Source organism: Physeter macrocephalus, chromosome 13 (assembly GCF_002837175.3).
Source record: "Physeter macrocephalus isolate SW-GA chromosome 13, ASM283717v5, whole genome shotgun sequence".
In the NCBI taxonomy this organism is placed as follows: Eukaryota; Metazoa; Chordata; class Mammalia; order Artiodactyla; family Physeteridae; genus Physeter; species Physeter macrocephalus.
In genome coordinates this window covers 24,520,959-24,538,239 of record NC_041226.1, presented here as the reverse complement: position 1 = coordinate 24,538,239, position 17,281 = coordinate 24,520,959, and the positions used below count along the sequence as shown (strand labels likewise).

At 37.4% G+C, this 17,281-nt stretch overlaps 1 protein-coding gene across 2 annotated transcripts in view; it reads left to right on the top strand.

Annotated features, from left to right (window-relative positions):
* The window catches only part of DNAJC15 (DnaJ heat shock protein family (Hsp40) member C15), a 67,693-nt gene extending 51,189 nt beyond the window's left edge, over positions 1-16,504 (top strand). Inside the window, exons 6-7 of one of the 2 annotated variants that reach the window (XM_028497815.2) lie at positions 11,650-11,728; positions 16,274-16,504. In XM_028497815.2, the coding sequence (XP_028353616.1) occupies positions 11,650-11,728; positions 16,274-16,304 (110 nt within the window). In that variant the 3' untranslated portion in view covers positions 16,305-16,504. The remainder of the gene's footprint in view (positions 1-11,649; positions 11,729-16,273) is intronic. The other variant, XM_007114626.3, reaches the window with a different exon arrangement.
* Positions 16,505-17,281: the final 777 nt, after the last annotated feature.

Below are 17,281 nucleotides of genomic sequence, written 5' to 3'. Positions count from 1 at the left end.
GTCCGCCTGCCGATGCAGGGGACACGGGTTCGTGCCCCGGTCCGGGAAGATCCCACATGCCACGGAGCGGCTGGGCCCCTGAGCCATGGCCGCTGAGCCTGCGCGTCTGGAGCCTGTGCTCCGCAACGGGAGAGGCCACAACAGTGAGAGGCCCACGTACCGCAAAAAAAAAAAAAAACAAAAAAACTGAAATCAAAAGTAAGCATTCAGAAATGTTTATAGCCATTTGACACTGCTGTGACATCCAAGAAAATTTTTTTAAAAGTGCTTCACCATAGTTTGAGGACACTGATCTAATCAATGCTGCCTACTAAATCTTTCTGCTCCATCCTGGGAAAAATGCCCTGTTAGCTTTCCTTAAAGATATTTAGTGATGGAGAGCTTCCTGCTTCGCAAAGCAGTGCTCTGATAGGCAGCGGTAACTACTAAAAAGTTCTTCCTCACACTTAGCTGAAATCTGCTTGCCGCAGCACATTCTCAGCCTTTTTTCCATGTATGTCCCCTTTCAATAAACATATAATGCTCTCTCTTCTTTAATAGTATTTAAATCAAAATTAAATTAAATATTGGGATTAAAAACAAGTCAAAGTAATTATACTGTTGAATGGGTTTTCCTTAATTACCCTTATTGTAAAAGAAGCCAAATTTGATGTGAAGCCGTGGTAATAATATATTACAACTTATTACAATATATTGCATTTAAAAGGTGTATTTCAAACATTTAGAAAAAGGAAGATATGATCACTAAGAGTTAACATGGAATCACTAAGAAAAAGTGATGCCTAATTAGCTCAATTTCCTTTTTTGATAGATGTACTAGACTATTATTTGTTTTAGAGGGCTCATCTTTCATTTCCCTTCATTTCAACATTTTAATTAGATTTAAGGCTTTGTGTAAGATAATTTTGTTTTCTCACATTAATTTTCCTTGATAAGTGGTGAGATATTTAAAAGTAAGGAACATGGCTTATTTATCTTTAGAACCTATATGTCTGACATTTAATAAATTCTAATTTTTTTCATTAGTGAATGAATAAGCAAATCAATAAAAAGAAGGCATACAAATAAAATGTACAGGTAAAATAGTGTTGTGAAAATGAATATATAATGATCATATCAAAATTTTAAAAGACTTATTAGCTTGATGTGAAATGACCTGAAACTATTCTTTTATTCATTCAGAAATTATTTATTCAACTACTACAAGGTGTCAGAACATTGTGCTAATAAATCTTGGGATTTAAACTGTAAAACAGGGCGGGGCTTCCCTGGTGGCACAGTGGTTAAGAATCCGCCTGCCAATGCAGGGGTCATGGGTTCGAGCCCTGGCCCAGGAAGATCCCACATGCTGTGGAGCAACTAAGCTCGTGTGCCACGACTACTGAGCCTGCGCTCTAGAGCCCATGAGCCACAACTACTGAGCCTGTGTGCCACAACTACTGAAGCCCACACGCCTAGAGCCTGTGCTCCTCAACAAGAGAAGCCACCGCAATGAGAAGCCTGCGCACCGCAATGAAGACCTAATGCACAAAAATAAATAAATTTTTAAAAACCCCAAAAACTGTAAAACAGGGCAACTAGATCCTTGTCCTCGTGGAACATACATTCTAGTGGAGGGACAGACAAAAAACAAGTAAACCTATTTCAAATTGCAATAAGTGCAATAAAAGGCATAATGGCCTGAGATTATAGAATACGGGAAAGAGGCAACTTTACATGGGATGTTTGGGGAGGCCTCTCTGAGGAGCCCTAAGGGGTGAAAAGAAGCTAGCCATGTGAAGAGTGGTTGGAAAGTTAAGGAACTAGCATGTTCCTAGGAGGAAAGAACTTATTGTGCTTAAGGGAGAAAACTAGTATGATAGGGGTGTAATAAGCAAGGGGAGAAACTGCGTGAGATGAGGTGGTGCCCAGAGTTTGAAAACAGTATGCTTTATGGTAATGAAACACTATAGGTTTTGTATAATATTAATATTCCGTAAGATGTCACAGAAGAACCCGAACGACCCAATATTTGGGTCATTTTTGGCCAACCCAGTATTTGAACTTTATTCTAAATAGAGTGGGAAGTTACTGTCAGGTTTTAAGCAGTAGAGTGATGTAATTCGATTTCCTTTTTTTTAAAGAGATTATGTTTCTCCTCAATCTCTTTTTATTTTTAGGTTCTCTTTGTATTGAAGTAGAAAATACAGGCAGGAAAGTTCACATCATAATATATATCTAAATAAATTTTTACAAACATACTCGTATAAACATCCCCCAGATCAAGGACGAAAACATCACCATACCCCTGAAAAGTATGGGATACTTTCAAGACCCCTTTCAGTCTACCTCAACCTTAAAAGGAACCACTATCCTGATGTATATATCATACGTTAGCTTTGTCTCTTGAATGTCTAGTCATTTGCATCTGGCTGCTTTGGGTCAACGTTATCTTTGTGTGATTCATCCATATTGTAATGTGGAGCAGTCATTTGTTCATTCTCATTGATGTATAGCAGCCTTAGCAAGGCATGCACTGTGGACCCCCAGGGGTTCCTAATACTCCTCTAGGAACTTACTTTCTCCCTTTTCAGGCCTTCTTTGGGTATACAAGGTAATTATTTTTTTGAATGCCATGTATTTTGTATGAAAGCAACAATTTTCAAACTTTTTCATCTCAGACCAAAAAGTGTGTCAGTGGAAATGATCAGCTAGAGAGATCAATGAATTAGAAGAGATTAAATTTAAATTCAACAGGGATAAATGTAACGTTCATTTAGGTCCCCAAAATCAATTGTGTAAATATAGGGCAGAGACTTGGCAGTGTTACACATGAAAAAGAGCCATGGGGGTATATTTGATCTTAAAGGCTATAAAATTCAACAGTGTAAAAGCCGCTAGAAATAAGCCAGTGCATTCTTAAGCTGCATTAAAGGGCACACAGTATCTGTATTATGAGACTGAATATTACCACAATCTTCTGTACTTGTCACTCACTTATTCAGCTAATATTTATTACCCAGCTGTACTGAGCTGAAGTTAGATCTTGTGCAGAATTTTGTGTCCCTTTCTGGATGCTAGATTTTGGAAGACATGGACAAACTAAGTAGTATTCAGAGGAAACCAAATAGGATGTTGAGGAGCTGGAAGCAGTGTCTTATGAGTAGTCATTCATTCATTCAACAAAACAGAATATAGCAGAAGTAACATTGTATGAATTCTGAGTCTAGGCCTCAAGAAGCTTTTCAGCTTCAGCCGTTACCCTCTTAGAACCTGGACTACCATGTGAAGAAGACCAGGTTGGTCTATGCCTCCTGAAGGAAAAAAGACCAAGTTGAGTGTAAGGACTAGCCATCCCAGGTGAAGTCCCAGTGAGGCCATCCTGTACCAGCCAGCCCTAGCTAACCTGATCCAGCTCAGAAGAACTGCCCAGCTAATCCATGGAATAGTGAGGGGGGGAAAAAACATTGTTGTTGTTAGCCACGAAGTTTTGGGAGTCGTTAGGCAGAAAAGACTAGTATGAAAAATGTCACATGATAATAAGAGCTTTAAAGAAAAATAAAGCAGAGTGGGGGAGGGGTAGAGCTCAGCAGCTGGAGAGGAAGCAGTTGCAGTATTACTTATTATATCAACTTAAAATTCTCTGTAAGGGGATAATATTTGAGCAAAGACCTGAGGGAGTAGGAAGTCTTGCAGAAATCTTAAGAAGAGTATTTTAGGCAGAAGGAACATCAAGTGCAAAGGTCTTGGAATGAGGACATACTGTGTATTTCTGGAATTGTAAGGAGATTGGCTAGAGTGTAGTGAGAAGGAGAAAAGTGGTAGGAAATATGATTGGAGAGAACATCCAGGGCCAGATGATGACGTAGCTGGAGAGCTAATGCTAAGAACTTTGGCTTTTACCTTTAAGTGTAATGGGAATGATATGATCTGATTTACATACAATATGAGAAAGTCTGCTTTGGCAGCTATGCAGAAAAGATAGCTATAGGATGTCAAGCGTGGAAGCAAGGAAGTTAGTAGAGAAAATTGTTACCAAAGAAAGAATGATATTGGTTTACACTATGGGTTTTGTAACGAAGGAGGTAAAGAATGGTCCAATTTAGGACATATTTTGAAGATAAAGCCAACAAAGCTCATGGATTGGGGGTAGTAAAAATGAAGAAGGGTAACTCCTAGGTTTTTGGGTGAAGCAATAATGAATAAGAAACCTTGCTATCGTGAGAAAATTGGAGGACTTCTATGCAATATCTAATACTTAAAATGTTGCATGAATATGTGAAGTCTCTCTTCTGTGCCTTTATGGAGGCAGAATTATGTTCACTTAGAAGAAACTATGAGCAGTGAAGATTGGACCTCTGCAAGGAAGACTGTGCTTGTAGTTGGAGCTATCCTAGTTCCCCTTCATGAGATATCAGTCAACTAGTAATTACAAGTACCTACTGGGAGCTAGGCACTGTTCTAGGCACTGGAGCTACAGCAGTGGAAAAAGTGATGTTCAAGCGAAGCAGTAAAGGTCATCTGAGATCAAAAACTGTTGGAGGACAGTTTTTTGGTGATATAATAGGAGGTATTCATGTATTGTGTAATAGGTAAGAACCCTTTAAGACTCTTCCAACCCTAGGTTTCTGTGATTCTCTATAAGGACCTGATAAACTGAAACAGACTCAAAGTATTCTTCAGAGCCTTCTGTCTGTTGTTTTTTTAAAACATCTATATTGAGATATAATTCATGTACCATATGATTCATCCATTTAAAGTGTACAATTCCGTAGTTTTTGGTGTATTTACAGATGTGTACCACCATTACCACAGTCAATTTTAGAACATTTTCATCACCTCAGAAGGAAACTCTATCATACTTTAGCTCCACCCACACCCCATCTCCCAATCCTCAGTTCTGTTCCGTTGATTTGTATGTTTGTCTTTGGTGCCAGTACCACACTGTCTTGATAACCTTTGCCTTGTAATAAGTTTTAATTTTTTGAAGTGTGACTCCTCTTACCTTATTCTTTTTTATAGGATTGTTTTGGCTATTTTGGGTCCCTTGCAATTTCATGTGAATTTTAGAATCAGCTTGTCAATTTTTACAAACAAGTCAACTGGAATTCTCAGAGATTGTGTTGAATCTGTAAGTCAGCTTAGGGAGTATTGCCATCTTAACGTTAAATCTACTGATCCATGGACGTGGGATGTTTTTCCATTTATTTAGATCTTCTTTAATTTCTTTCACCAATATTTTGTAGTTCTAAAGTGTTTTATTCTTTTTGATACTGTTGTGAATAGGATTATTTTCTTTTTTTTTATTATATTTTATTTATTTTTGGCTGCATTGGGTCTTCGTTGCTGCGCGCGGGCTTTCTCTAGTTGCACTGAGTGGGGGCTACTCTCTGTTGTGGTGCTTGGGCTTCTCATTGTGGTGGCTTCTCTTGTTGCGGAGCATGGCCTCTAGGCACGCAGGCTTCAGTAGTTGTGGCTCTCAGGCTCAGTAATTGTGGCTTGAGGGCTGTAGAGCTCAGGCTCAGTAGTTGTGGCTCGCGGGCTCTAGAGTGTGGGCTCAGTAGTTGTGGCTCACGGGCTTAGTTGCTCCATGGCATGTAGGATCTTCCCGGACCAGGGCTCGAACCCAGTCTCCTGCACTGGCAGGTGGATTCTAAACCACTGCGCCACCAGGGAAGTCCCTAGAATTATTTTCTTAATTTCATTTTTGAATTGTTCATTGTGAATGTATAGGAATATCATTGATTTTTATATAGTGATCTTATATCCTTCAACCTTGCTGAACTTGTTTATTCCAGTAGTTTTTTTGGTAGGTTCATTAGGATTTTCTACATATAAAACTGTGTCATCTGTGAATAGAGTTCGTTTTACTTCTTCCTTTCCAATCTGGATGCAATTTATTTCTTTTCCTTACCTAATTTCCCTGACTAGAAGCTCAGTACAATGTTGAGAAGAAGTTGTAAGCAGGGACATTCTTGTCTTGGTTCTGATCTTATGGAAAAGCACCCAATCTTTCCCCCATTAAGTGGGGTATTAGCTTTGGGTTTTTCATAGATGCCCTTTGTCAGGTTAAGAAGTTACTTTCTGTTCTTAGTTTGTTGAGTGTTTTTATCATGAAATGATGTTGGATTTTGTCAAATACTTTTTCTGCACGTATTCAGGTTATTATGTGATTTTTGTTTTTTGCTTTTTATTCTGTTGATGTGGGTTACATTAATTGATTTTTGGCTGTTAAACCAATCTTTCATCCCTGGGATAAATCCCACTTGGTCATGGTGTACAAAATTTTTTTAGTATGTTGCTGGATTCAGTTTGCTAGTATTTTGTTGAGTTTTTTGCATTCACGTTCATAAGAAATATTGATCTATAGTTTTCTTGTGATGTCTTTGGTTTGTTATCAGGATAATATGGGCCTTGTAAAATGAGTTAGGAAGCATTCCCTCCCCTTCTATAAACCATCTAGACCTGGGTTTTCTTTGCATAGTTTTTTGATTACTGATTCAGTCTCTTCACTTGTAATAGATCTATTCAGATTGTCCATTTTTTCTTGAGACAGTTTCAGTAATTTGTGTCTTTTGAGGAATTTGTCTAATTTTATATATGTTTTCTAATTTGTTGAAATAGTTATTTATAGTACTCCTTTATAATTATTTTTATTTCTGCAAGGTATGATAGTAATGTCCTCTCTTTGATTTCTGATTCTAGTAATTTGAATCTGTTTTCTTTTTTTCTTGGTCAGACAAGCTAAAGGTTTGTTTTGCTGATCAACAAGCTAAGGACTTCTTTTCAAAGAACCATCTTTTGGGCTGGTTGATTTTTCCCTATTGTTTTTCTATTCTCTCTTTCATGAATTTTTGTTTTAATTTTTACTATTTCCTTTCTTCTTCCTGCTTTAGGTTTAGTTTGCTCTTCTCTTTCCAGTGCCTTAAGGTTGAAGTTTAGGTTATTGATCAGAGACCTTTTTTTCTTTTCTTTTTTATTTCATTCATTCATTCATTCATTCGTTTATTTTGGCTGTGTTGGGTCTTAGTTGAGGCAGGCAGGATCTTCGTTGCGGCATGTGGGGTCTTTTGTTGTGGTGCGCAGGCTCTTCATTGTAGCACATAGGCTTCTCTCTAGTTGTGGTGTGCGGGTTTTCTCTCTCTAGTTGTGGTGCACAGGATCCAGGGCTCATGGGCTCTGTAGTTGTGGCGCACGGGCTCCAGAGCACGTGGGCTGTGTAGTTTTGTGGCGCGCAAGCTCAGTAGTTGTGGCGTGCGGCTTAGCTGCCCCGTGGCATGTGGGAACCTAGTTCCCGGACCAGGCATCGAACCCACATCCCCTGCATCGGAAGGCAGATTTTTTGCCACTGGACCACCAGGGAAGTCCCTAGATCTTTTTTCTTTTTTAACCCAGGAACTTACAACTATAATTGCTCTCTAAGCACTACTTAAGCTATGGCCTGTAAGTATTTATTTCCCAAATTTTTCCTTGCTATTGATTTCTAATTTCATTCAATTGTGGTGGGAGAACATAATGTATTGTTTCTATCCTTTTAATTTATTGAGTTTTGTTTTATGACCCATCATATGGTTTCTCCTAGAAAGTGTTACATGTGCACTTGAGAAGAATGTCTATTCTGTTGTTGGGTGCAGTGTTCTGTAGATGTCTGTTAGGTCTAGTTGGTTTTAAGTGTTGACCAAGTCTTCTTCCTTGTTGATCTTATGTCTAGTTATTCTATCCATTATTGAAAGTGGGGCATTAATTCTTATTGTTGAATTGTCTGTTTCTCTGTTCATTTTTCTTAGTTTTTGTTTCATATATTTTGGTTCTCTGTTGTTAAGAGCATACATATTTATAGTAACACTTTTTTGTTTTAATCTCTATTTTGTCTCATGAGTATAGCCATTCTAGTTTGTCTGTGGTTGGTGTTTCATGATACATCTTTTTCCACCCTTTTACTTTCAATCTATTTGTGTTTTTGAATCTAAAGTCTGTCTCCTGTAAACAGCCTTTAGTTGGATCATGTTTTTTTAATCCAACCCGACAACCTCATGACAGATTGGATTGTTTATTCCATTCACATGTAATTTCATTATTGATATAGTTGGATTTATGTCTGCATTTGCTTTTTAAAAATTTTTTATTTATTTATTTACTGTATTGTGTCTTTGTTGCTGTGTGTGGGCTTTCTCTAGTTGCAGTGAGCGGGGGCTACTCTTCATTGCGATGCACGGGCTTCTCATTGCAGTGGCTTCTCTTGTTGCGGAGTGTGGGCTCTAGATGCATGGGCTTTGGTAGTTGTGGTGCGTGGGCTTAGTAGTTGTGGCACACAGGCTCTAGAGCTCAGGCTCAGTAGTTGTGGTTCATGGGCTTAGTTGCCGTGCAGCATGTGGGATCTTCCTGGACCAGGGCTTGAACCCATGTCCCCTGCATTGGCAGGCAGATTCTTAACCACTGCGCCACCAGGGAAGTCCCTGCATTTGCTTTTTGTTTTCCGTGTCATGTCTTTTTTACCCCTCTGTTAGTCTTCCTTTATTGCTTTCTTTTGCACTGAATATTTTCTAATGTAGCATTTTGATTTTATTATTTCATTATTTTTGAGGGTTTTTAAAAGTGATTGCTCTAGGGTTTACCATATATATCTTAATTTCTCAGAATCAGCTTCAGATTTATACTAGCTTAATTCTTATAATATATATGGAAATATTACTTCTATATAGCTCTATTCCCATTTTCCCCATTTTGTGGTATTATTGTTATACACATAACATCTACTAATGTTACAAGCTGAACAGTACATTGTTAGAATCATTACTGTCTGCTGTTATTTTCTTAATCTATAAGAGCTTTGCTCCTATATACCTTTGTGCTATTACTAGCACGTGTATTATGCATGTATTATATTTCTATGTTACAGACCAAACAGTACATTTTATGCATATTTTTTTATACTTACCTTTTCAATCAGCTAAGAGGTGAAAGCAAAATAGGCATTTATATTGTCTTTTATAATTACACAGTTACATTTACTAGTGCTCTTTGTATATGTAAATTCAGATTCCCGTCTGAGGTCACTTTCTTTCAGCCTAAAGAATTTCCTTTAGTATTTCTCCTAAAGTGGATCGGTTAACAATAAATTCTTTCAGTTTTTTATTATCTAGGATAGTGTTTATTTCACCTTCATTTCTGAATAACAGCTTTGCTGAATGTATAGCATTCTTGGTCAACAGTTTTTTCTTTGAGGACTTTATGTTATACCACTGCCTTCCTGGCCTCCATTGTTTCTGCTGAGTTAGCTTTTTATGTTATTGGGTTCCTTTATAAGTGTCACACTGTCTTTCTCTTGCTACTGTTAAAAGATAAACCGAGGCATATTAAAAATTTTAAGAGTTTGTTTGAGCAAAAATTGATTTGAATTGGGCAGCACCAAACCGAAGTGGTTAGGAGCCCTCTAGTGGAAAGATTTTTATAGAGAAGAGGCAGAATCAAACCAAGAAAATTATTTGATTGGCTGTAGCGTAAGCATTTGCTTTACTTGGAAAAGTCTAGTTGGCTGTTTGTGATTAGTTGTCCTCAGGTTTTAATTTCTTAATGTTGAGAGATTTATAGCCTTAGGTTTTAGTTTGATTATGTAGTCTACTAAGGCATTAAAGCTACCTCAGTCTAATGGCCTCATTTTAAAATTAATTTAATGCTACCTTCCATATTTTCTCCTTGTCTTTGACTTTTAGCATTTTTTAATGATGTGTGTTTTAGGCCTTATTAAATTTATCCTACTTGGAGTTTGTTGAGCTTCTTGGATGTGTAGGTTATTGTTTTTCAATAAACTTGGGAAGTTTTTAGCCAGTATATCTTTAAAGATTTTTTTTTTCTCCTTTCCTCTCCTGGTACTCCCATTTCATGTATTTTTATGGATTTGATGATGTCCCACATTTCTCTGAGGCTCTGGTTTTTTCTCCTTCATTCCTTTTTCTCTCTGATCTTCAGTTTGCATAATCGCAATCATTGTATCTTCAAGTTTGCTCATTCTGTCTTATGCCAGTTCAAATCTACTCTCAAGCCCCTCTAGTGATTTTTTAAAAAATTTTAGTTCTGTGAATGTATAATGGCTACTTTGGAGTCTTTTTCCATAAATCCAGCATTTGGTCACTCTCAGAGGTAGTTTCTGTTGCTACTTTTTTCATGGTGTGTGTATGGGTCATACTGTCATACTTGCCTGTTCCTTTACATGCCTTGAAATATTTTGTTGGAAACTGAATATTTTAGATTATGTATTATAGCAGCTCTGGGTACTGGTTTGCCACTCCCCACCCCCCAGGGTAGCTTGTTATTATTATTTGTTTATTAACTGGCTGGATGATTTTAGTGAAGTAGCCAGAGGTCTTCTCAGCTTGCCTCTCCTGGTGTGAAACCACCATGCCTTGAGGACTGGGAAAAGAGCTGCTGAGGTCCCAGTATTTATTCTAAGGGAGCCATGTCCACGGTAGAGCCTCTGTTCCACTTTCCTGTGACTGAGCCTCAGCACCAGGCAACTGGGAGTAGGAAGAGAAATACGAAGGTCCGTCCTGCTCCTCCCAGAAAGAAAGCCCTCTGTCCAGGAGCTGGGGAGAGATGGAGCCCTGTGTTCCTGCTAGAGCAGTCCAGCATGGAGTCTCTGCCTTGCTGAGCTGGGAGGGGAATAGGAGGGAGCCGTTTACCACAGATTCCTGCCTTTCTTACTGACTTTTCATAGATCTTCTCTAGTAGATTTTTCATTTTGTTTTTAAGACCGTTTCTAGAGGTTTCAAATGGTTGGGGGTTATTATATAGTTTTCACCAGTTCCACTGGGGAGCAGATCAGTGGAACTCCTCTGAAGTTCAGAGAAGTCAGTCTCCTATGTGCTTCTATGTGATTTTAACATCTTTCTTTTAAGAAGGGTGGGTGGCTTTTAAGAACCCTTCAAATCAGCAGATGGCAATACTTCTTACTTCTGTCTTACAGATTTGGGATGTAGACATTCATAAGTTTTAACGAGAGTTAAGGAATATATGGATCTGCATAAGGAAGACCCAAGGAAAAAAGGAACTTATATATTCTTAATCCTCACATTGGTGTACTTTCTGTGAAACTCACATTAGTAATAAATTATACAGGCATACCTCAAAGATAACTAGGTTCAGTTCCAGACCACTCCAATAAAGCAAATATTGCAATAAAGCAAGTCACACGAATATTTTGGTTTCCCAGTACATGCAAAGGTTATGTTTACACTATATTGTTGTTTGTTAAGTGTGAAATAGCATTATGTTTAAAAAACAATGTATGTTCATACCTTAATTAAAAAATAAACCTGTTGTAAAAATGGCATTGATAGACTCTTACTTGACACAGGGTTGCTACAAACCTTCAATTCGTAAAAGACTCAGTATCTACAGAGTGCAGTTAAAGAAAGCATGAGAAAACAAGGTATACCTGTACCTAACTTTGTAACAATTGTTAGTTGTCGAATATTTGCTTATTTTCTCTTGTGCTGGTTAGGATTGTTTTACCCAGATGTTTTGCAGATATTTATTTTTAAAGCACCCACTCGTAACACACTTGTTTATCCTGTTTTCTGTCTCTCTGGAGTGATTTTACTTTTCTGAAACTGGTACTTGATGCAAGAAAATAAGGGAATAGTGATTCATCACTTCCTTCTCCCCATCAAGGACACGTCTTGACTCCCTTCTGTGTACTCAGAGCTGTGCTGATAATACAGAGAGATCTAAGACGTGATTGCTCTTCAAGGTATTTATTATCTAATGAGTAGATAGACATATACTTTAAAAGTAAACCACAAGGCATGATTTCAATCTTCCTAAGAAGGAAGAGGACCTGTGATGGGGTTACCGGCTTGAAGAAAGTAGAAAAGGTTTATAACAACCAAATGTTTAACACGGTAGGAATTTAATAAGCAAAGAAGTTTGTAAAGAGAGTGAGAGACAGTGTGGTGTGTTAACCTTCCTGGGAATCCTGACTCCACCTCAGTTTAACTCTGTGGCTAGTGTTGGGCAAGTAACTAAACTTTTTTGTGATTCAGTCTCTTTGTGTAATGAAAATAAGAATTGAGCAACTACAAAGGATAGTTGGATGAACCAAATGAAATACTATATTAGAATAATGCCTAGTTACTATGCTCATCACAGTGGTTTTGATCATGGGTTTGCTGAGCCCCAGTGATTTTTGGACAGTATGAATTGATAGTGCCATCAAACTTCATTGAGGTCAACATATATCCAGTGTTAGTTTTTCGATAATTTTTTTTATTAATTAATTAATTAATTTTTTTATTTTTGGCTACATCGGGTCTTCGTTGTTGTGTGCGGGCTTTCTCTAGTTGTGGCGAGCGAGGGCTACTCTTCATTGCGGTGCGGTGGCTTCTCGTTGCGGAGCATGGGCTCTAGGCGCATGGGCTTCAGCAGTTGTGGCAGGTGGGCTCAGTAGTTGTGGCTCCTGGGCTCTAGAGCACAGGCTCAGTAGTTGTGGCACACAGGCTTAGTTGCTCCGCGGCATGTGGGATCTTCGTGGACCAGGGCTCGAACCTGTGTCCCCTGCATTGGCAGGTGTATTCTTAACCACTGCGCCACCAGGGAAGCCCTGGTAATGTAAATTCTTTACATTTTTTGTCATTTAAGATTTTTTTGGCTATGTTTGGCCCTTTACATTTTATTATGTTAGGAACTGTCTCATCAATTTGCATGTGCACATGCACAATTCACACACAAACCTCCTAGGTTATGATTGGGATTGCTATGAATCTGTAGATCTGTTTGGGGCAAATTGGCATCTTTACAATAGTGAATTTTTCCAATCCGTGAACAAGTCATCCTTTCATTTATTTAGGCCAGCTTTAATTTACTTCGATAAGATTTTTCAATTTGTAGTCATATGCATAATTTGTTAAATTTATCCCTATTGATTTTTCAAATGCTATTATAAACTGTGTTGTTTTAAAAGTTTATATTATATAGTTATTTATTTCTAGGGCATGAAAAGTTAGTTTTTGTGTATATTGCTGTCATATCCACCATTTTGTTAAATTTGGTTATTAATTCTATGATTTTGTCTTTAGAGCCTTTTGGTTTTCTTGCATACTTAGTCATGTCATTTGTGAAGAATGACAATTTCTTTCTTTCCAATCCTTTTCAGGGGCGGGGGGGGCAATAGAGGAGGGCATTTATTTCAATGGCTAGAACCTCCAATGAAGCGTTAAATAGAAATGATAATAGGTATCTTTTTCTTGTTGCTGATATGAGAGCCAAAGGTTTCAACATTTTACTACTAAGTATGAATTTGCTATATTTTTTTAAGTCCTCTCACATCAAAGAAGTTTCCCTGTATTCTTAGCTTACTGAAAGTTTTTATTGTGAATGTACGTTTTCTGCATTTGTTGAAATGATTATACATGTATTCTTCATTCTGTTAATGTGATGAATTACACTGATTAATTTTCTAATGTTGAAGCCAGTGTTGGATTTCTGATATAAACCTAACTTGGTTGTGAATTTAGTCTGATAAGCTGATATTTGTTTGTTTTTGCATCATTCACAACACTTCTAACTACCTTCCCAAAGTTTTACGGTTTTTGAACGTGGCTTGGGCCGTTTAAAAGAAGGTGTATTCTGCAGTTGTAGGCTGGAGTCTTTTAAGTATGTCATTTAGATCAAGTTTGTTCATCATGTTATTCAACTTCTTGATATTCTTACTAGTATTTGTTTTTGTCTAATTCTGCTAGTGGTATATTAAATCTCCCACTGATTATGGATTTGTATATTTTCCCCTTTAGTTCTATGTTTTCCTTATATATCTTGCAGCTGTGTTATTAGGTATGTTCAAATTTAAGATTGACTCTTTTAACACTATGAAATTTCCCACTTTATCTCTAGTATTGCATTTTGCCTTAAAGTGTACTTCATCTGATAATTAGCATACCAATGCCAGCTTTATTTTCATTAGTGTATGCCTTTTTATACTCTTAAAAAGATGGTCTCTTATAACCAACATATAGTTTGCTGGTTTTAATTCATCAACTATATTAAGATATAATTTGCATACAATAAAATGTATATTTAAATGCACAGTTTGATGAGATTTGACAAATGTATAAACCCATGTAACCAGTAATATAATGAAGACATAGAACATTTCGAAACTCAAAAAGTTCCTTGGTGTCCCTTCTCATTGCCAATCCCTACCCCAACTTGGACATTCACCATTCTCCTTTCTCTGACTATAGATAGGTTGTGTCTTTTCTAATGTTTCATGTAAGTGGAATTGTATAGTATGTACTATTTTGTGTCTGGTTCTTTGAGGAGATAAAGCAGTACAGAATATTGGGCTCATCACAGTGCATTTCCTCATCTCCAAGATCTTGGCCCTCAAGACCTGGCTGACTTGGTAGACCTCCAGTGCTTTCATACTGATGTATTTGAATTTTATTAAAGTCTTCTAGTTGGTGTTAATGGGAGGGTTGGTCTAAAACCTGATAGTTCATGATACCCCAGAGCAGAAGAGCTCCACTAGTATTTAGTGAAAGTACAAAGGTTCAGAGATCAAGAATGAGGGTGCATATTCTAATTAAATGGAATCCAGATGATTCCCCCAAGAAACCTGAGCAGGATCGAAAGATTCAAAACTGTATTGTTTCCATTAAATAAAGGATATGTATCCTATATATTTTATATCAGTCAAGATTCAGTGCCAGAAACCAGATGTTTTAAGCAGGAGAGCATTTAGTGCAGGGAATGAATGGTTACAAATTGTTGGAAGGTCTAAAGGAGTACCTTTTAGACTTGGCTTACAAGAATGACTCCCCTAGTAATTACAGAGCTGCTCTGTCAGGAGAGCTACTCATTGACTACCTCATGGACTGCCACTAGAACTGTACGGAAAGCACAGTTGTGGCCATCACTACACCATGATTTCACTTGCTAGCAGCAGTAATAAAGAGGCCCAGCAAGAAAACCTTTCTCTTCAGCCTTTCAAATCTCACAAGACTGCCTCTCATTGATAGATCCTAATTTGAATCAAACACTACTTGAAGAGAATATAGGAATCGTAGTTTTAGGCTTAGGAGCTTTTCCAAGTTTTAGGAAGGTAGAATGGGTGCCGAACCCAAAGTTTCTGCCATGCCCATAATTGAAAAGTCTAGTGTCCCTCTAATTAAAAGAGGGTGAAGGGTAATTCAATGTTAGTCTGAGTAAACTGTCAATTTTTTTCCTCTAACATTGCCATCAATAAATATAATGTTTAATGAGACTTTCGATCTTGCATGCCTTTGATTTTTTTTCTTTCTGCTAAATGAGCATATTATGGCCAGTGATTTAAATATCCAGAATGCATATCAATCAATTAAAGGTTATGTTTGAGTTCAATTAATATTTTAGTATTTGTTGAGGATATACAAGATGCCTGGCATTACATTGGTAACTCTCAAAATTTAAACAGCTTGTTACCAAGATTGACATTACCTAATTCTGAGATCATTTTCAAAGATAATCCTGAAGTCAGTTTATTTCATAATCAAGTGCATATGGAAACTTGCATCAATTTCATTTGTAATTCTTATTGTATATTCAAGGACACTCTGATATAATCCATAAGTGTTTATAGCGATTCAGATCTTGATGTGAAAATGTCAGTGATATCCTCAAGGGTAAAAAGCTAAACATAGCTCCTTCAGCATTGCCCTTATGCTGTTCTGTTTCCCTGGTTTCTCCCCCCCCGCACCCCTTTTTTTTTCTTTTTTCCTTTTTAAAGTGGGTGGTATGATATCAGTAAAAGGCCTGGATAAAGTCAGGACAATATACACACCAATGCTATCTAGATGTTTTTGGTTTGTTGTGAGCTACTGAGGTCTTATGATGTTTTCAACAGCTATAGATCATTTGTACTCAAGGGGAGAAAAAAAACACACAAAGAGACCGGTGAACTGTAATATGATTGTTAGTTCTAGTGTTAAGCAATGAAAGTGTACAGGACTAGAAGTTAGAAGGTGTATGATGCTTAAATAGCTTTAACGTGACAGTTTTGGGGCCAGTATTTTTGTATGTCAAATAGCGTCTGTTTGTGATTTATAATGATTCTGAATTTGAAATTCACCTCAATTTTCCTCTTGCTCTTTGCATTAGCAATAATTCGTTGTGGAGAACTCTAAAAAAGAACTGACAATTTTGTTTTAGGGCACAGTGACTCTAAGTCTGTACTCCATAAGTATTATATTTCATTTGAGACTTTAAAAACTGTCAATAATGAAGTGTGTTTTAATCCATTTACTTTTCTTTGTCCTCTCAGGTGGATCTCCTTACTTAGCAACCAAAATTAATGAAGCAAAAGACTTGCTAGAAGCAGCCACCAAACATTGACTGATGCTCAAGGACCACTCTGAAGGAGAAAAAGGGGGACCTTATAAAAAATGTCCTGCAAGTTAATCTAAACCATGACCTTCATAATTTTCATACATGCAGTGACCACAATCATTTCTTCCACTACTAAGCCATATAATAATAAAAGATGAATAATCCATCTTTGTTTTCTCTTTCAGAGGAACACGTTAAAATTCAATCACTGATCTTTCCCCCTTATTTTCTTCCTCTCTCTGATAGTCATACATTTTAAGACTTCTATTAGTCCCGAATTCCTCCCCCCCCCGCCCCCCTAACCCCCCATACAAGTATAATCATCGGTAATATAATTGGAATTTGTGAGCGATGGGTAGAAAGTTTCTTGCTGCTTATATTTATGCTCGTGTTGTCCCTTGTTTCCTCAGAGGAATTTAGTACTCTGCCTATGTAAGGTGCTTTAAATATTTTGAGACCAAACACTGACTGCCATCCCGGGGAAGTGATTTGAAAGTTGATTGAATTTACTAAATGATGTTTTGTAAAGCAGTGGTTAGGAAAGAACTCTGCTCTCCCTGAGACCCTATAGCTGAAGCATGAGAACTTGGAGAGCTACTAAAATGATTAAAGGTTTACAAAATGAGCCCTGTGAGGAAAGCCTGAAAAGAGCTGGGAGAAGTCTGAGGGATTTGTATTTAATTATACTCTTCTGGTACTGTATATTTATTCAATTATTCATTCTACAAATATTTATTAACCACCTGTAACGTGTGAGGCACTGTAAGGTTCCTTGAGAGTTACAGGTGTGAACCAGTCATGGATCCTGACCCAAAGGGACTTACATTTAGGGAAAAGATAAACCACACAAATACTATTTGAAAGGCTAGGCTAAAGAAGTTCAAAAAAAGAAGACAATATTTTAAATTGAGCATCAGGGGGAGCTTCATAGAATCACGAGTAG